The 21,185-nt window shown below is 45.8% G+C and overlaps 1 protein-coding gene across 1 annotated transcript; it reads right to left on the bottom strand.

The window, feature by feature from the left end:
- Positions 1 to 1,658: 1,658 nt before the first annotated feature.
- On the bottom strand, positions 1,659 to 19,709 carry LOC146342858 (vomeronasal type-2 receptor 26-like). Its single transcript, XM_084808656.1, has 4 exons — positions 19,419 to 19,709; positions 9,194 to 9,421; positions 5,794 to 5,920; positions 1,659 to 2,560 (listed from the first exon to the last, which is right to left on the bottom strand). Exons 1-4 carry the CDS (start codon positions 19,707 to 19,709, stop codon positions 1,659 to 1,661), a joined length of 1,548 nt encoding a protein of 515 aa, XP_084664782.1.
- Positions 19,710 to 21,185: the final 1,476 nt, after the last annotated feature.

Below are 21,185 nucleotides of genomic sequence, written 5' to 3'. Positions count from 1 at the left end.
TTCTGATTTTATTTCAGACTTGTGTTAAGGAGGATTAGTTACTAAGCTTCTGTCTCCCCGCCACCACCACCACCACCACCAACATCCCTTTCATCAAAGAGTGACTCAGATACGGAATTGTGGTAACTCTGTCCTGAGGTGTTATTTACCTTTGTAATAGGGTTGTTTCACATCTGTACATGAACTCTGACATGGCTGTGCAATGATACAAACACCTAAATTGAGAATTCTTAGAAAGATACTTTGTCAGAGACAGAATCTCAGCTGAATATACAGACCCGAAGACATAGTGTGGTTGTTTTCTGGTGTGTGAAGGATGAAAAATTACATAAAAAGCAGGATTTTTTTTTAATTCCCAGACCTCAAGAGGACTAGATCAGGTAAGAAGGCCAAAATGAAAAGCAATGTAAATTGCTAACATTCTTTCTCTATAAAGAAGCAATACTTAAGATATTTTTCAATGAACACCATTACATGCTAAATTGTAAAGACAACATTTAATGTGTTGCATAGAGCTGTGTCCTCTCTCTTTATACCAACTACCTAGGGAGTCAAGCCACTCTGAGCCAGTTCTCCATAACATCAGCTGTATGTATGCAATGCATCTTAAAAAGATAGTTTACTATTCCCACAACGAGGGGTCTACAAATTTGGGTTCTCCTACATTCATTACAAAAGAAGAAGACCCTCTCAAGTTCTTTCCATCCAGAATATGAAAATATTTGAGAATTTGGTGCATTCTTATCAAAACCTGAGCCAAAAGAAAGTTCACACCCATGAATAACTAACACATGCAATACAAAGGGCGGCAAAGCAAGGAAACTCAAGTACAGAGTCTGAATGTTATATTATTATCTGGGGGGGGTGTCTGGAATGGGAACTGGGGATGTATGAAAGACATTTACCTTTCCGCGGATTATGTTGATGGTGGGGAGGAGGCGTTCTGTCCCTCCCCCCGGAATCCTCAACGGGGGGGGGAGGCAATCCGTTCCTCCCCCCCGGAATCCTCCATGGCCAGCTGTGCTCCGTGGCAGCTCCACGGATTAGCCAGGCAGGCCCAGCCAGACCAGAGCCATCTGCAGCTGGATTTCCGGCCGCGGAGGGCTCTGGGAAAAACACACACAAAAAAAACCCGTACGCAAATGGCAGCCTTTTTGATTCACTGCCGCCCGGAAGATCCACCCAGGTAAGTCTTGTCCCAGGGGGTATCCGCAGGGGGGCGGGGGGGGTGGCAGGCCATTCCACCATGGAGTTTGGGGGGCCGAATGCACTGGCATTCGGCATCACCGAGATCCATGGCGGAATTCTCTGACATCCCTAACGGGCACTGAAGAAAGAGTTAAGGAAGAGGAGGATCCAAAATGAGAGTTGATCCCATTTGACTCATTGGAGTGGGCTTCAATGCCAGATGAAGCTGATGGCTGAAAGAAGTGTTTCTGAAGGAAGAGGATTGAAACTACAGTTCATCCAACTGAAATGGCAAGGGAATGGAAAAAAGAATTGATGTCATACCATTCCTTCTGATGACATACAGAGATGAAATATGAAGAAGATGGGCGGGACTGGCATGTCTGGAGTCTCCACTTCGTAAATTGTAGGAGTAATTTCACTCTCTCCATGCATTGGAAATAATACCTTTAATTGGAAATGTTGATGCTTTAATGCTTTCTCCTCATTAGCTGCTCCCTGTTGTTCAGCTCAGGCTTGAAGAGAATAATGTAACATTTGGGGGGAAAGATACAGCCTAACACCCCAGCACTAGAAGCTACGATAGAGAATATCTCCACACCTACCACGTATTTGCCCTTGGTGCTTAGGTAGGCAGGAACAAAAGACAGCCAAACGCAGCAAAACATCAGCATGCTGAAAGTGATAAACCTGGCTTCATTAAAACTGTCAGGCAACTTTCTGGCAAGGAAAGCCACCAGAAAGCTAATGATGGACAGAAGTCCAATGTAGCCCAGGACAAGAGAAAACATGAGGGCAGACCCTGCATTACATTGCACAATGATCTCCTCCATCACTGAGTGCATGTCTAAATCTGGGAATGGGGGAGAGGTTCTGAGCCACACAACACAAATGCCAACTTGAAAGAGGGAGCAAGAAAGGACAATGGAGGTGGCCAGCCTTTTTCCAACCCACCTCCTTATGCTGGACCCAGGCTTGGTGGCCATGAAAGCAACAACCACAGTTATGGTTTTGGCCAACACACAAGAAACAGCCACGGAGAAGATCAAACCAAACATTGGTTGTTGGAGAAGGCAGCTCAGTTGGCCAGGCTTGCCAAGGAACAACAAAGAAGAGAGGAAGCAGAGCAGGAGAGAGATAAGGAGAGCGTAGGTGAGGCCCCGGTTGTTGGCTTTGACTATGGGGGTATCTCTGTGCTTGATAAAAGTTTGCAGCACCAAAGCTGTGATCAGGGAAAAAGAAAGAGCAACAGAAGCTAAACTTCTCCCCAATGGTTCTTCATAGGACAGAAAGCTGATAACTTTAGGGATGCATCGCTCTCGGTCCTTGTTTGGATACTGATCTTCTGAGCATTGAAAACAGTCATCTGCATCTGGAAAAGAAAGAAGGAGGAGTCATCTATTTAATTTCTCTCTGGAATATGCTCTTTTTGAGCAGCCTGGTCCAAAATGCTGAAAGGAATCAATGTAATAGGATTTTGCCTTATTCCCAATAGGGCCGTCTTGATGAAGAAACCAACTTGTTTATCTATACCCATCCTCTTTGTCTCCCCTGTCCCACCCCAGGGTGTATATGGCCAACTCCCAAACCTTTATTTGTTACACTAGTATTCCAAAATTATACTCTCATGGGTGCTACTGATTAGAAACTTCGTCAAATACTCTCCTAAATCCCAATGGTTTAAAAAACATCATGACTCACCCTACCAACTTTATTATTTATGTACTTTTCTTTTCTTTTTTAACATCAGCAAATCTGCATTCCCCATGTTTGACTTGGCAGGAGAAGGCTCATGTTGCTACAGAGATATGATCCTGCTGTCTGATGGATCACACATGCATCAAGATGTGTGTTGGTGGAGGGAAGAATATGTGTGGACATGTGGACACACTTGTAACCCACCACATTGCAGTGCCTGTGGCCCTCAAGACCAGAAAGCTCACCCATCCCTGACTGAGGCCATTCCTGGTCATTCATAATAGGGGGATCTTCAGGATTCTTCCTCCCTGCATAGAATACAACAACTTGAACCCTCAAAGGCCTGCCATTTTATCTCGACATTTTGCAGATGAAGTCACTCATATCCATGCCAACTTGGAGGTTCTTCTTTTCACAAAGTTTGAAACGGATATGGAAGTGCACCATCTAGCTGTTTTATGGATACCTTTCAGCTTGTGCAACCTATGGACAAGGAGAAATTGCTTTGAGGACTTAGGCCAGCATCATGCTCTATGGATTCCTCTCCACCCTAGTTTGTGAAATACTCTGGAGCTGGGCTGGATACTTAGACCTGTGAGGTGGCCAATTCCTCCTTGGGGGCAGTGAGTTCCCTGCAGCATTGAAGGAAGCAGTATTGAAGCCCTTGTTGAAGGAATCAAATGTTGATCCTCTGGTTCTGGATAACTACCATCCCGTGACAAACTAACAATTCTTGAGTAGTGTTCTTCTTTGCCTGGAAGAGACCCAGTTGTAGGGCAATTTGAGGGCTAAATCCAAGAGCAATGCAAGAGGATCAGGGTCAAGCACAGAGGCACCAGTCCAGCAAGAGCACAATGCAAGGTAGGAGTAGTCAGTAAAGAGCCAATGGTCACAGTATTCACAGCAAGAGAGAGTGGGTGCCAAGAAGCAGAGTCAGGCAGAGGTCCAAAGGTCAGTGGAATGGAGGTTCCGTCAAGGAGCAAGGTGATGGAAACAAGGGTTCATGGCACTGGAGCTCATGCTAAGTGTCCTGCCCCCCCCCCCCGCAGCTCTCAAGTCCAAATTGAGAGCTGATATAGCCAGAGCTTCCAGAGCCCCTCCCAAAGAGCCAGCACCAAGTCCTCCTGATTCTGGTAGATGTTTTACTCAGGAAACATAACTTTACTCCTCAGGAAACCTTTACTCATGAAGATTCAAGCAACTATGATTGTTGAGGCTCACCCTTTGGGCTGAAGTGTCATCAGTCTGTGTATAATATTCAGGTCTTCTTCCCATTTCCAACTACAGATCCTTGGGAGGCTGTAGGACTCATGAACCAGGGTCTAGGGGCTATTTTGGGCTGGATGAGGGTGAAAAAGCTGAGTCTTGATCCAGATAAGACTGGGGTACTGTGGGTTGCAAACCAAGTCCTTTGGAAAGGCATTTACAACTCATTTTACAGGGAGTTCCACTCCCCCTAAACCTCCAAGTGCATAGAGTCGGAGTCCTCCTGGGACTAAATTTGTACTCACTAAATTGTAATAAATGCAATGGTGATTTCTTAAAATAAACTTCTAAGAAATCAGAGGGTATTAATCAAATATTTAGTGTCTACATAACTGGCTATTTGATGATCTGACTACAAACATTGATACAACCTAGAAGAATGGATGGTTAATGTCCGTCAGAAGTTCTTTCCCAAATGTTGTTGTTGTTCAGTCGTTCAGTCGTGTCCGACTCTTCGTGACCCCATGGAGCATAGCACGCCAGGCCTTCCTGTCCTGCGCTCTCTCCCGGAGCGTGCTCAAGTTCATATTCATTGCATCCGTGATGCTATCTAGCCATCTCATCCTCTGCCGTCCCCTTCTCCTTTTGCCTTCAGTCTTTCCCAGCATCAGGGTCTTTTCCAGGGAGTTTTCGCATTAGGTGGCCAAAATATTGGAGCTTCAGCTTCATTATCTGTCCTTCCAATGAGCAGTCAGGGTTGATTTCCTTTAGGATGGACTGATTTGACCTCCTTGCAGTCCAGGGGACTCGTAAGAGTCTTCTCCAGCACCACAGTTCGAAAGCATCAATTCTTTGGCGCTCAGCCTTCCTTATAGTCCAGCTCTCACAGCCATACATTACTACTGGGAAAACCATAGCTTTGATTAGACAGACCTTTGTCGGCAAGGTGATGTCTCTGCTTCTTACTATGCTGTCTAGGTTGGCCATAGCTTTCCTCCCCAGGAGCAAGCGTCTTTTAATTTCATGGCTACAGTCACCGTCTGCGGTGATCTTGGAGCCCAAGAAAGTAAAATCTGTCACTGCTTCCATTTCTTCCCCTTCTATATGCCAGGAAGTGATGGGGCCAGATGCCATGATCTTCGTTTTTTTAATGTTGAGTTTCAAACCAGCTTTTGCACTCTCCTCTTTCACCCTCAACAAGAGGCTCTTGAGATCCTCTTCGCTTTCTGCCATTAGGGTGGTATCATCTGTATATCGGAGGTTGTTGATAATTCTCCCAGCAATTTTAATTCCGACCTCTGATGAGGAAAGTGTTAACTGAGATTTGGACATCAGCTGGGTCTTTGGATCTTAGGAAGCTACTTATATCCTGTCAGGCCATTGGTCCATCTAGCCGAGTACAACACTGTCAACACTGACTGGAAGCAGCTGTCCAGGGTTTCAGGTGGGTGTTTTTCCAGGCCTACCTGGAGATGCCAGGAATTAAACCTGGGACCTTCTGTGTGAAAATAAATAAATAAATAAATGTTCTTCTACTGAGCTCAGATGACAATCAAGAGTTCTTGCAAATGGACACAATGATACAGATGTATTCCTGACACTAGCCAAGTGGTTGCAAGTGGAGTAGGAAATATAGAACTCCCAAATATAGCATAGTATGAACCCAAGATGGTGGAATATTTGATGCATCACATCACCTACCCGTTTGGTTTGAAATCTTCCCTTCTGGACATGGATTACAATCATAGCAACAGAATTTCTCCCCTTCCTTCTTTCTCTTCTGATATCCAGGCTGGCAGGAATCACTACATTTAGAAAAGGGCAGGACCTATCCATAAAGATGAAGAACGTTTACAGTAGGAGACACTGGAAAACTTTATTGTAATCATTAGCTGATACACAATATTTTTTTTAAAAAAGTGATCACTTGATATTAGGGATGTACGAAATTGCCCTTACCTGTCTCCGCTGGTTTCTGCTGGGGGGGGATGCGCTCCGTCCCTCCCCCCGGAATCCTGGCCGGCCGGCTCCACTCTGCGGGGATTCTGCGGAGCTGCTGGCCAGCTCCACCAGCATCCGGACCTCCGGCCGCTGGCTAGCAGGGATGCAAGTGGCTGCGGCCGTAGCCGCCATTTGCGTACGCGCGTTGTTTTTTTTTAAAGTCAGATGTGATAGGCAATGTAAAGATTTACGTAGCCTATCACGTTGTTGTTGTTTTTTTAACCTGGCCATGATAGGCTATGTAAATCTTTACGAAGCCTATCATGTCTTTTTTTTTTAACACTGGAAATGGCGGCGGCGGCGGCAGTCGGAAGACACTGGCACTCGGCCTCACCGACATTCAGCCTCACCGAGATCCGTGGCGGAATTCTCTGCCATCCCTATTTGATATGGAAGATGCTGAACATGGTGCATGCAACCATCTGCTAGAACTTTCTGGAACATGGCAAATATTACTTTTGCCATCTCTTGGTTCCCCGAGAAATATTTCAAAGCTTGACGAAAGAAATGGCTAACTTTGCTGAATGACTCATCCATAAATGCAGTGACAGCCAATTAGTGATGTAAACATTGTGTTAAATCAGTTCCATCTGTGTTTTGGGGATTGTCAGGTGCCTTTTGTTCTGTTGTCCTCCCATCCCGGAATTAGATTTTTATTTTATTTTTTGGTCTCTGAATTGGTATCCATATCCAAAAATCTGCAAATTCTCTCCAAATGTGCATTTTCATACTTTAGCCTATGGGGAAAATGCACATCTTTGCCCAGCTTTCTTTCTTTTCTTTTCTTTTTTCGTTTTTCATATTTTTTATCACAAAATTTGTGCAAGATCTGAGAAAGTTTGAAAACTGGTCCAGAAGTCCATGGAATTCCCCTAACAGGGGGAAAGCTGGTCTGTTGTGGAATCTGCTGGTCAGATTCATGAAAATCCGAACTCATTCGGTTCTGTTGTGGATTTCTCCAACATCCCGACACCCAATTTGGAGAGTAATTTTGAGGTCCTGAGTCGTATTGTAGCCCACATTTTGTTTTTGTCTGGCCCTTCCTAAGCCTTACCAAAGTTTCATCAAGGCATAGTAAACCATTACCATGGTTCTGGACTAGGGATAGCAGAGAATTCTGCCATGGATTTCAGTGAGGCAGAATGCACTGGCATTCAGCCCCCTGAAACCCATGGCAGAATGCCCTCCCACCCCCGCCCACCCATGGATTCCCCCCCTGGGACTAAGCTTACCTGGGCAGATGTTCCGGCGCCGGCGGCTGTGGCATAGGGATGTACGAAAGTCCCTTACCTGATTCCGAAGCTTGATTCGCGGTGGGGGGGGAGGCGCTCCATCCCCCCCCCAAAAAAAATTCTGGCTGGGGGGAAGGCGCCCCGTCCCTCCGGCTGCGAATCCTCCTGTCCTGCCGGGATGCAAATAGCGGCGGCCATAGCCGCCGCCGTTTGCATCCCTGAAGTCAGCCGTGATAGGCTACGTAAATGTTTATGTAGCCTATCATGGCTGAGTGAAAAAAACAAAACAAAACGCACGTACACAAATGGCGGTGCCCATGGGCGCCGCCATTTGCGTTCCTTATTTTGGCACGGGTAGTCTACGTAAACATTTACGTAGACAACGGCGAAAATAAGGGGAACGCAAATAGTGTTCCCCTTATTTTCACTGTTGTCTATGTAAATGTTTATGTAGACTACACATGACAAAATAAGGAATGCAAATGGCGGCGCCCATGGGCGCCGCCAATTGCGTACGCGCGTTTTCATTTTTTTTTTCACTCAGCCGTGATAGGCTACGTAAACATTTACGTAGCCTATCACGGTGTTTTTTCAAAATCTAGCTGTGATAGGCTACGTAAATCTTTACGTAGCCTATCACTTTTTTTTTTTTTTAAACTTGGAAATGGTGGTGGCGGAAGCCGGTCAAACCGCCGCCGAACTGCCGCTGGAGCCACCGCCGCCAGGGACATTCGCCCAAGGTAAGTCCCATCCTGGGGGGGGGCGGGGGGCAGACCGTTTCTCCACCAATTTCAGGGGATTCGTGGAGAAATTCTCTGACATCCCTACTCTGGCGGCGGCTCCGGCAGCAACGGCTGGTATTTCGACCGGCGGCCACAGCAGCCATTTGCATCTGCTGTTTGCTGTGATAGGCTACATAAGTATTTACATAGCCTATCACGGCAGGCCAAAAAAAAAAAACTGGCTACGGCCGTCGCCATTTGCGTTCCCTTTTTTCCGCTGTTTTAGACTACATAAATATGTACGTAAGCTATTACGGCAAAAGAAGAGGGGATTTTGCGGTCATTTTTTTTGCCATTAGCTTATTTAAATATTTATGTAGGATAAAACGGCAGGGGGAAAAGGAACGCAAATGGAGCCCACTACACTATTTGCGTTCCCCCTTTTTTTTGCCATAATAGCCTATGTAAATATTTACGTAGGATAAAACAGCGAAAAATAGGGAACATAAATGGCGGCCACCATAGCCGCCGCCATTTGCGTATGCTTTTTTGGGGGGGGCTGCCATGATGGGCTACGTAAATACTTATGTGGCCTATCATGGCAAACAGCAGATGCAAATGGCGGCCGCGGCGGCCAGTCGAAAGACCAGCTGCTACCGCCGCCGGAGCCACCGCAAATTTATACTAGTATTTTCGTAGCCCATCACGGCAGCCTGGTTTGAAGGAAATGGGGGCAGCTATGGTGGCCGCCATTTGCGTCTGCAGCAGCCCATCCGCGGCCGGAACTCCGGCTGCAGACGGCCATGGCCAGCTACTCCGCGGAGCCACCACAGAGCAGAGCCGGCCGGGCAGGATTCCGGGGGGGAGGACTGGATCCCCTCCCCCCCATCGAGGATTCCGGGAGGAGGGACAAAGCACCTCCCCCCACCTCCGTGAATCACATCCACAAAAAGGTAAGGACTTTCGTACATCCCTACTCTGGACATCATTCCTGATTTTATCCATGTCTCTCTGTAGTGTAGCATGTGGTTCTAACTTGACAGGGTCAATTCAGACAGCGATGTGTATCTCTGCCTCTGGAGCCCAGTTCACACACCCTCATCACAGTGCGCCTCCCATGATGATTAAATACCATTGAATCCACACCTGATTAAAACTCCTGTGCCAAATAATGGTGTCCTCATTAATGATGAATACTTTTCCTGCAATGGCATTGGGATTTACCCATCCAACTTTCACTTTAAGGAAGGACTTGTTTGGAAATGTGATGAAGTTTGTTATATCAAATCCACCTTCCATTTCCCAATGATCATTCAAAAAGACTCTTTCTCCAGCAGAGTTGTTAAAGGAAATGCCTTGAAGAAATGAGTGGAGCTAGTTGGAAAAGAAAGGAAAACAGAATAAAGCCTTATTGATGTTTTCACACAGAAAACCAAAATGCCTTTCCTTGCTGATCTGTGGTTGTGTCCAGATTGACACACAGAGCACACTTACTGAAATTAATGGGAAACATTAGACATGACATAATGATTTCACTGTGTCTATTCAAAGCATGTCTAGGGCTGGATCCCAAACATTGTTGTGCATGCAGTTTCATCTGAAAAAAAAAAAGATTTTTTTGTGACATACTAATGAAAATTTACTGCTTCTTTCAGTGTTGGCTGCAAGAATAGAGAAATGTGAACCAATATGTCTTTGTGAATGAACAAGGTGTATTACACCTTTGGCCAGTTCTTCAGGGAAGAGGAAGTTGGATACTGTTGGATACTGGGAAAGAACTCATACTGTTATGGAGCCATTACCTGCCATGGCTTCAGTTCTTGAAGTTCACCTTCTCTGCCATGCAGTGTTGCTCTGTGATTCGATCTAGATGAGTACAAGGCATGTAAAGCATATGCAACAGCATAGACAGCATTATAAATATTGTAGCTGTGGCCAGTCATGCGCATCTCAAAAAAAGGCCCGAGAAGACTCTCCAGCCGCTCCTCCCCACTACATCTCCCAGCAACCTTGTAGAGCACCCTGGGATCTGGAACTGAACAGTCGAATGCTTGCTCCCAGAACTCCTCGAGAAAATCATCTGCCTCTGCCCAATTAGGTTTCAGGATCTGAAGATACTTCTGGAACCCCAAAGGTTCATTTGCGTGAATTGAGAAGTAAATGGCACCTTGAAACACTTGCAAATCAAAGTCCCGATTTATGGTTGCTAGTATAAAATCAATCTGGGCTGTTATAATCCACACCTTTCCAACCAATGTATTTTGCTCATATCCAGGAGCTCTTATAGCAATTGTAAAATACCATATATACAGAAGGGTAAAAGTTTCACCATAGATGACAAATATTCTGGATTTCCGAAAATTGATAAATTGGTACAGATTATGTGCCACAGCTTTATCTTCATTTACAGAAGTCAGGTGTGTTTTGCTGGAGATTCGGCTTGTGAAGTCTGAACAGATTCCATTTTGGGAAAGCAGAGGCTCCAGGGCCTGCAAGAAAAGTTCTCCATGTTCATCATCCACCACAAAGAGCCCAACCCATGTCCATCCAAAATGCTTTAGCAAGCTGATAATGCCGTTATACTGATGGACTTCGCTTGGGACCATGCGGTAAAAGGAAGGGAGCTCCATCCTCTTACTCACTGCTGGGGCAAAGGAGCCATACGTGAGCTGAAGGGAGTAAAAATAACCAGAAGAAGAAGGATTTCAATGAAATAAATTGTCAAACCGTATATTGTATCTAACATTCATACTGGGAGATAAGTTGCATTAGAAACACAAATCTATCCACACGATAAGGTACCATATGAAAAGCTGTTATTTAATGTATGTAATTTCACAGTATTTATATGCTGCCGTTCAGCCATAATTTTATTTATGTATTTATTTAAATATTTCTGTGCCACTTAATACATTGAAATCTATGTGGTTCTCTATGTGGTTCACATTAAAATAGGAAACAAAATATAACAGCCTCGGTAAAATATAATACATAATAAAAATGTTTAAAAATTTTACAGTTGTACGGCAGTAAAATAGGGTAGTAACAGAGTCTCTTACATATCAGGGAAAGCCATTGTAAACAGGGGCATTTGCAGGAGCCATTTAAATTTGCCAAAATTTCTGTCTTTCAAACCACATGTGGGTGACTCTTCCAAAAGCTGGGAGCCTCAGTGAGACAGCCCTCTTACGTATCGCTATCTGGCAACATTTTGTTTCCTGCAGAACAACAAGTAGGCCTCCGCAAAAGTTCCCAAGGTTTTACTGGGTGTGTATAAGGGAAGACAGAGAATGGAATGGAGGTCTCCTTGCTTTGCTACCCAGAACGTTGGTGTTGTCAAAGGCTCGGGGCTTGGTTGTGGTCGTGGTGGTACTGCCATTCAGAATCATTTCTCCTACCTAGCAGGGATTTCTCCTGTCATGAGTCCTGCTGTTTTTGTCCTGGGAAGATGTTGTTTTCCATGTCAGAGTTCAATGTTTCACCATGTGCTTGACCCTTGCCCTTCATGGCTTATTAAATCAAATAAGGAGGGGATGTCTGGCTGGGTCCAGGACATTGTAAATTCCTCCTTGAGAGAGGGAGTGGTGCCGGTCACTTTAAAAGAGACAGTAATCAGACCACTCCTGAAAAAGCCTAATGTGGACCTGGAGGATGTTAACAATTGTAGGCCAGTGGCGAACATCCCCTTCTTGGGCAAGTTGCTTGAGTGGGTGGTTGTAGGACAGCTCCAGGGACCCTTGAATGAAATGGATTATCTAGATCCATTTCAGTTGGGCTTCAGGCCTGGTTTTGGAGTGGAAACTGCCTTGGTTGCCCTGTGGGATGACCTCTGCTGGGTGAGGGACAGGGGGAGGTGACCCTGTTGATTCTCCTGGACCTCTCAGCAGCTTTCAATACTCAGCAGCTTTCAAGACCATGGTATCCTTCTGGATAGGTTGTCTGGGTTGGGAGTTGGAGGCACTGCACTGCAGTGGTTCTGCTCCTACTTGGATGGCTGACTCCAGAAGTTGGTGCTGGGGGATGATTGCTTTGTGCCATGGCAATTATGGCATGGGGTTCCACAGGGCTCTATTTTATCCCCATGCTGTTTAACATCTACATGAAACCGCTGGGGGAGGTTATCCGGAGGTGTGGGCTGAGGTGCCATCAATATGAGGATGATACCCATGGATCACTGCCTTGTTGTGGCGAAGGGGCTTGCGTAACTCAGTGAAGCCATAAGCTATGCCGTGCAGGGCCACTCAAGATGGACAGGTCATGGCAGAGAGTTCTGACAAAATGTGGTCCACTGGAGAAGGAAATGGCAACACACTCCAGTATTCTTGCCAAGAAAACCCCATGGAACGTATCACAAGGCTAAAAGATATGACGCCGGAAGATGAGCCCCTCAGGTCGGAAGGTGTCCAATATGCTACTGGGGAAGAGCAGAGGGTATTTCCAAGTAGCGCCAGAAAGAGTGAAGCGGCTGGGCCAAAGCTGAAAGGACACTCAGCTGTGGATGTGTCTGGTGGTGAAAAGAAAATCCGATGCTGTAAAGAACAATATTGTTTAGGAACCTGGAATGTCAGATCAATGAATCAAGATAAGCTGGAGGTGGTCAAACATGAGATGGCAAGATTGAACATCGACATCTTGGGAATCAGCGAACTAAAATGGACAGGCATGGGCGAATTTAATTCAGGTGACCATCATATCTACTATTGTGGGCAAGAATCCCTTAGAAGAAATGGAGTAGCACTCATAGTCAACAAAAGGGTGGGAAAAGCAGTACTGGGGTACAATCTTAAAAATGATAGAATGATCTCAGTACGAATCCAAGGCAAACCATTCAACATCACAGTAATGAAAGTCTATGCCCCAACCACTGAGGCCGAAGAAGCTGAGGTTGATCGGTTCTATGAAGACCTACAACACCTTCTAGAACTAACACCAAAAAAAGATGTGCTCTTCATCATAGGGGATTGGAATGCTAAAGTAGGAAGTCAAGAAATCACCGGGATAACAGGCAGGCATGGCCTTGGTGTACAAAATGAAGCAGGACAAAAGCTAATAGAGTTTTGCCAGGAGAACATGCTGATCATAGCAAACACTCTTTTCCAACAGCACAAGAGGCGACTCTACACACGGACATCACCAGATGGTCAATATCGAAATCAGATTGATTATGTCCTTTGCAGCCAAAGATGGAGAAGCTCCATACAGTCAGTCAAAACAAGACCTGGAGCTGACTGTGGCTCAGATCATGAGCTGCTTCTTGCAAAATTTCGGCTTAAATTGAAGAACGTCGGGAAAACCACTAAACCGTTCAAGTATAACCTAAATCATATCCCTGATGAATATACAGTGGAGGTGAGGAATAGATTTCAGGGATTAGACCTGATAGACAGAGTGCCTGAGGAACTATGGACGGAGGTCCGTAACATTGTTCAGGAGGCAGCAATGAAATTCATCCCAAATAAAAAGAAATGCAAGAAAGCAAAGTGGCTGTCTGATGAGGCTTTACAAGTAGCTCATGAAAGAAGGGAAGCGAAAAGCAAGGGAGAAAGGGGAAGATATACCCAACTGAATGCAGAGTTCCAGAGAATAGCAAGGAGAGACAAGAAGGCCTTCTTAAATGAACAATGCAAAGAAATCGAGGAAAACAACAGAATGGGAAAGACTAGAGACCTCTTCAAGAAAACTGGAGATCTCAAGGGAACGTTTTGTGCAAAGACGGGCATGATAAAGGACAAAGAAGGCAGGGACCTAACAGAAGCAGATGAGATTAAGAAGAGGTGGCAAGAATACACAGAAGAACTATACAGGAAAGATCTGAATGTCCCTGATAGCCATGATAGTGCAGTCACCGAACTTGAGCCGGACATCCTAGAGAGTGAAGTCAAGTGGGCCTTAGGAAGCATTAGTAACAACAAAGCTAGCGGAGATGACAGTATTCCAGCTGAGCTATTGAAAATCCTAAAAGATGATGCTGTTAAAGTGCTGCATTCAATATGCCAACAAATCTGGAACACTCAACAGTGGCCACAAGACTGGAAAAGGTCAGTTTACATTCCAATTCCCAAGAAGGGCAACGCCAAAGAGTGTTCAAGCTACCGCACAATTGCGCTCATTTCACATGCCAGCAAGGTGATGCTCAAAATCCTACAAGCTAGGCTTCAGCAGTATGCGAACCGAGAACTACCAGAAGTACAAGCTGGGTTTCGAAGAGGCAGAGGAACTAGAGATCAAATTGCCAACATTCGCTGCATCATGGAGAAAGCAAGAGAATTCCAGAAAAACGTCTATTTCTGCTTCATTGACTACGCTAAAGCCTTTGATTGTGTGGATCACAACAAACTGTGGCAAATTCTTAAAGTGATGGGAGTACCAGACCACCTTACCTGTCTCCTGAGAAACCTGTACAAGGGTCAAGAAGCAACAGTCAGAACCAGACATGGAACAACCGATTGGTTCAAAATTGGGAAAGGAATACGACAAGGCTGCATATTGACACCCTGCTTATTTAACTTATATGCAGAGTACATCATGAGAAATGCCGGGTTGGATGAATCAGAGGTCGGAATTAAGATTGCTGGGAGAATTATCAACAACCTCCGATATGCAGATGATACCACCCTAATGGCAGAAAGCGAAGAGGATCTCAAGAGCCTCTTGTTGAGGGTGAAAGAGGAGAGTGCAAAAGCTGGTTTGAAACTCAACATTAAAAAAACGAAGATCATGGCATCTGGCCCCATCACTTCCTGGCATATAGAAGGGGAAGAAATGGAGGCAGTGACAGATTTTACTTTCTTGGGCTCCAAGATCACCACAGACGGTGACTGTAGCCATGAAATTAAAAGACCCTTGCTCCTTGGGAGGAAAGCTATGGCCAACCTAGACAGCATAGTAAGAAGCAGAGACATCACCTTGCCGACAAAGGTCTGTCTAATCAAAGCTATGGTTTTCCCAGTAGTAATGTATGGCTGTGAGAGCTGGACTATAAGGAAGGCTGAGCGCCGAAGAATTGATGCTTTCGAACTGTGGTGCTGGAGAAGACTCTTACGAGTCCCCTGGACTGCAAGGAGGTCAAATCAGTCTATCCTAAAGGAAATCAACCCTGACTGCTCATTGGAAGGACAGATAATGAAGGTGAAGCTCCAATATTTTGGCCACCTAATGCGAAGAGAAAACTCCCTGGAAAAGACCCTGATGCTGGGAAAGACTGAAGGCAAAAGGAGAAGGGGACGGCAGAGGATGAGATGGCTAGATAGCATCACGGATGCAATGAATATGAACTTGAGCACGCTCCGGGAGAGAGCGCAGGACAGGAAGGCCTGGCGTGCTATGGTCCATGGGGTCACGAAGAGTCGGACACGACTGAACGACTGAACAACAACAACAACCCAGCTCTACCTCTCTTTCTCATCAAAACCAGGTGAGGCAGTGGCTGTTCTGAATCAGTGCCTGGGCGTGGTAATGGATGGGTTGAGGGCCAATAAACTGAAAATCAATATAGACAAGACGGAGGTGCTGTTAGTGGGTGGTTCGTCTGCCTGGCTAGGTGATATTCAACCTGTTCTGGAGGGGGTTGCACTCCACTTAAAGGATCATGTTCATAGTGTGGGGTGCTCTTGAATCCAGAACTGTCACTTGAGGCACAGGTGAATTCAATGGCATGGATGGAGCACTTTTTTCAGCTTAGACACGTATACCAATTATGACCTTATCTGGACAGAGATAGCCTAGCTATAGTTATCCATGCTCTGATAACTTCTTGTCTGGATTACTGCAATGCAGTAATTGTGGGGCTGACTTTGAAAATGGTCTGGACACTTCAGCTGGTCCAAAATAGGGCAGCAAGATGGTTAATAGGGGCTGGCCTGCGAGCTCATATTATGTCGGGATGTAAGAAATAACTTACCTGTTTCGTTTCGTGACAGCCATGCTAGGGGGGAGGTGCTCCATTCCTCCCCCCAAAATCCTTGCCAGCCGGCTCCGCTCTGCGGCAACTCTGCGGAGCCACCATCCAGGGCCGCCCGCAGCGACATCCAGCTGCTGCTGGGCTGCGCAGGGATGCAAATGGCGGCCGCCGTAGCCACAGCCTTTTATGTCCTTTTTTTCACCGTCATAGGCTACATAAATATTTACGTAGCCTATCATGGGAAAAATCATGAAGCGAATGGCAGCCACAGACACGGCCGCCATTCACAAAGCAGCATGAACGGCACCAGGTAGGTGCTCCATTTCACGCGCCTTTTGTGAGGTGGTGGGGTGGGGGGGCTTCATTCGGCCATGGATTTTGGGGGGCCGAATGCACTGGCATTTGGCCTCACTGAGATTGGTGGTGGAATTCTCCGCCATCCCTAATATTATGCCAGTCCTTTTCCAGGCCTGATTCAAAGTGCTGGTATTAACATTCAAACCCTTAGAGGCTTGGGGCCAGGTTATCTGAAGGATTGCCTCCTCCCATATGTGCCTCATTCCCTGCCTGGACCTTAAGATCATCCTGAGTGGCCTTTCTCTGCAAGCCCCTGCCAAAGGAAGTGAGGCAGGTGGCTACTAGGAGGAGGGCCTTTTCTGCTGTGGCAGCCCGGCTGTGGAATGAGCTCCCTAGTGAGGTTTACCTGGCACCTAGGGATGGACGAAAGGGACTTACCTTGTCCCGCAGCTTGCTTTGCGGTGGGGGGGAGGCACTTCGCTTCTCCCCCCGAAGTTCAGGTGGGGGGGGGAGGCGCCCCGCCTCGCCCGGCTGAAATTCAGGCCGGGTAGGAGCACCCTGTCTACCCGGCCGCGAAAAAAAAGTAAACACACACACACCCGTGATAGGCTACGTAACGATTTACGTAGCCTATCACAGCTAGATTTCCAAAGTCAGCCATGATAGGCTATGTAAATCGTCACGTAGCCTATCACAGGTGGCTTTGAAAGAAAAAAAAAGCGCGTACACAAATAGCGGCTCCCATGGGGACCGCCACTTGCGTTCCTTATTTTGGCACGTCTAGTCTACGTAAAGATTTACGTAGGCTATGGCGAAAATAAGGGCAACGCAAATACTGTTCCCTTATTTTCACCGTAGTCTACGTAAATGTTTACGTAGACTACACGTGCCAAAATAAGGAACGCAAATGGCAGCGCCCCATGGGCGCCACTATTTGAGTACGCGTTTGTTTGTTTTTTTCAAAGTCACCCGTGATAGGCTACGTGACAATTTACGTAGCCTATCATGGCTAACTTTGGAAATCTAGCCGTGATAGGCTACGTAAATCGTTACATAGCCTATCACGGGTGTGTGTGTGTGTGTGTTTTACTTTACTTTTTTTTTTTGCAATGGCGGTGGCGGCAGCTGGTCAGGAGACCAGCCGCTGCCCCCGCCCCCGCCGAAATGTCACCGAAACGCTGCCTGGACCCGCCGCCGAGAGGGACATTCACCGAAGGTAAGTCCCATCCCGCAGGGGGGGTGGGGGGCCGGCGGAGAATTTCCCCAACACTTTTGGGGGGCTGAATGCGTCGGCACTCGGCCTCCCGAAGATTCATGGAGAAATTCTCCACCAACCCTACTGGCACCTACATTGTATTCTTTCTGGCGCCAGGTGAAGACCTTTTTTATTTTCCCAGGCATTTTAGCATTTTAGATTTCTAGACTTTTAGCTTTGCTGTTTTAAATCAGTATTTTAAATTCCTGCACTGCTGCTAGGATTTATTCTGGTTTTATTTTGGTTGTATTTTTATACTGTGGTTTTAATGTTTTATATATTTACTATTGTTTTATTGTGTGCTCCTTGGTTTTAATTTTTGTGAACTGCCCAGAGAACTTCAGCTATTGGGAGGTATAGAAATAAATAAATAAATAAATAAATAAATAAATACATGTGTCTGATAATTCACTTGTGCTTTCAAGTAGTTGGTCTGTTTGAAATAAAATATGCTTTCATTGTAGAGCTGCATTTAGTGGGTGCCTAAGTGTGTCTGTGTAATATAAAACAATGGATATTTTGTAGGGCAAATCCTAACTTGAATTTGGAGTTTTGCCCTGGTGTTAAGTATAGGATTTTTAAGGTGCAATCCTGTGCATGTTTAGACAGAAAAAAAGTCCTACAATTCCCAGCATTCGCCAGCAAGCATATCTGTCTTGGGAATGCTGGGAAGTTTGAGACTTTGTTCTCTCTAAACATGCACAGGACTGCACCTTTCGGGAAATAAATTTTAGCTTGTTTTTGACTGGAATCTACCTAGTTTGCTCCTCCAATCTCAAACGCAGTTTCAGTTAGGGGATGGTGGAGAATTCCGCCACGGATTTCAGTGAGGCCGAATGCACTGGCATTCGGTCCCCTGAAACCCGTGGCAGAACAGCCTCCCACCCACCCCACCCCTCGGAATCCCCTTGGAATGAAACTTACCTCGGGCTCCGGTGGTGGCGATGGCGGCTGGTCTTTCGGCTGCCTTCTGAGGCCGTCATTTGTGTCCTGCCAAGCTGCCGTGATAGGCTACGTAAGTATTTATGTAGCCTATCACGGCAAAGAGCAGGGACGCAAACGGCGGCTGCTACGCTGTTTGCGCCACTGCTCTTTCCGTGATAGGCTACATAAGTATTTATGTAGCCTATCACGGTAAAGGCAGCCACGCAAATGGATTTGCATCTGCAGCAGCCCAGCTGCAGACGGAACTCCAGCTGTGGATGGCCCTGGCCGGCAGCTCCATGGAGCTGCCGCGGAGCGCAGCCGGCCAAGGAGGATGCCTGGGGGAGGGACGGAGTGCCTCCTCCCCCACTGCGAATCACACCTGCGAAAAGGTAAGTGACTTTCGTACATCCCTAGATTCAGTCTGTGGTCAAGGATGGAATATTTCCAAGTTTGTGATGTGATCCGAAAATGTGCACAGTTGAATAGATATATTCAAATATATAGAATGATGAGGGTGGGATTTGAAAAAAAATAGGTTAAATATATTTTTGAATACTATGTTTTTAGTCTTTCTGTCTTGTATAGATAGATATGGATGTAGATATAGAAACATGGGAAACTGTGTATGGAAAAATACATCACTTTGAAAAATGCACACAAACATTATTTGTTTGAGGTAAAATTCAGAGACCCTCAGTGAGCTTGGATTTTGCTGATTTGCACATCCATACTTAACATTAACAATTCTTCTGCCAGCATGATAGGGAGAGATTGATAGAAATTTCGAGAAAGGAATCCAACCAAAGAAGCTGACTTTTCTGCTTCCTTCCCACATTCCTGCTTTTCTCATTGTGTAATTTAAATATCAGAGAAGACTTTGCTTTTCAGTCTCTCTCTTTCTAAACTTTTAAAACCATGATCATATAGTCAAGTAATGGAAAGCATTACATATGAGCCATGGAGGTCTCACATCCCCAGTGCACAGATCCTACCTGTGGAATCTTGTAGGGAGTTAAGATTTTTGCCATGTGGAGTGAAGTATCAAAGGCAAGTGCCCCAATGACGGCTATTAATTTTTTGTGGGTATCACATTCATAGTTGGGGACAAATTGATGGGTGTTGAAGAGAAGATCCATGGTGGTACGATAGGTCATCTGTGCATTATTGTAGCTGTCATAGATGCGGAATCCAAGTGTGACATTCAGTATGATCTTGGGATTTGCATTGATCTCATTAACAGCAAATGCCAAGGACAAGATATGCTGGTAGAACTTGGTCATCATCCTGCAAATAGAGAGAAATACTCTTTACTTGGAGAATAGGACAAAACACAGAGATCTTTTACCACAGCCTTTGTCCACACTGCTCAAGTTTAGGTCTTGATTTTAAGAATGTTCTTTCAGTTGTTACAGATGGCTTTAAAAGAATATATCATTCTCTTTCTTAACCCAAAATTATATTTCTGAAGCATGAGAATCCACATAGGGAAGGAATCAGCACATATAGGCGAAATGGTTTACACTTAAATACCCTTAGGGTGCAATCGTATGGCTCCTAGACAGTGTCTAGGCCATAGGATTGTTTGGTTTCTAGGAACTGACCTTGGAGCTCACACTCCGAGGTCGGTTCCTAGAAAGCGTCCCCCACCCGTCCCCCATTGGGTCTTAGGTGGTGTGGATCATCCTCGCACTCTGTGCTTGGATGAGCAGTGTGGAGGGGGGGGAAAGGGGGCGTTTCTGGCGGCAGGGAGTGGTGGGAGTGTGGAAAGTGCTGCTCCGATGCTTCCTCTGTATCATCCAGCCTCCCCCTGCCCCCGCACTCTGAAGTCCCATGGCAAGACAGCCAAAATCTGCTGTCTAGCCGCGAATGCAGGGCGGCCAGAGCTCAAAGGAAAAGAACCCCTCCACACTCCACCCACCCTGCGTTGGATAGCCAGTTGCCTCTGAGTTCAGCTATTCCAATAAGATTGCTCCCTCCATTTCTTGTCCTTCAGTTATTCCTCCCAAAACTTGCATTTTCAATCTTTTGAAGTATGGAGTAGAACGAACAAAAGTCACATGCAGAACATACTGCTAGATCATTATCACACTGCTGGAGGCACCATCCACAGCTATGCCCAAGGGTTTTGATGCAAATCCAGAAATCATTACCACCTTTCTGCATTTGTTGAAAGTGCATCTGCTTCATACACCCTGTTTGGAAACTGGCCCCAGATGGTTGATACATGTAATGTATTTATGTTCTTCTTTTTCAACAAAATGTATCAGATTTGCAGTGTCTTGGACTGGACCTGAATCAGAACACACTCTGCAGTCTGTACATTTCCAAATTCACAATGCAATTCAACAACAACAAATGGGTTCAAAAATATGTGCATTTGAAAAATGCTCACAAAACTGCACATTTCCAAAATGAACGTAACTGGTTCATACATTTGGGAAATGTGCATGAAAGGATGGAGGAATATCCTTGTAAAACAAAGGCTTTTAATAAATCCCAAAACTTTATCAGGGCTTCTGCTTCCAGATTCCTTGCGGGATTACCATCCGCTCCTTTCCATGTGGTCTTCTCCTCTGTGATTTGTCTTTCTTTCTGGGCGAGTCCTATATGTTTCAGTATAAAGCCACCAGATGGCACTGTGCTATTGCTGCAAGGAAGCACCATCATCTAGGGATGTACGAAAGGGACTTACCTTGTCCCGCAGCTTTTTTCCAGGTGGGAGGGAGGCGCTTCGCTTCTCCCCCCGAAGTTCATGCGAG

This window comes from Heloderma suspectum, chromosome 6, assembly GCF_057233095.1.
Source record: "Heloderma suspectum isolate Gila_16-S chromosome 6, 16-S_ref, whole genome shotgun sequence".
Classification (NCBI taxonomy): Eukaryota; Metazoa; Chordata; class Lepidosauria; order Squamata; family Helodermatidae; genus Heloderma; species Heloderma suspectum.
The sequence above is the reverse complement of the archived record's forward strand: the minus strand, read 5'-3'. Positions and strand labels throughout refer to the sequence as shown.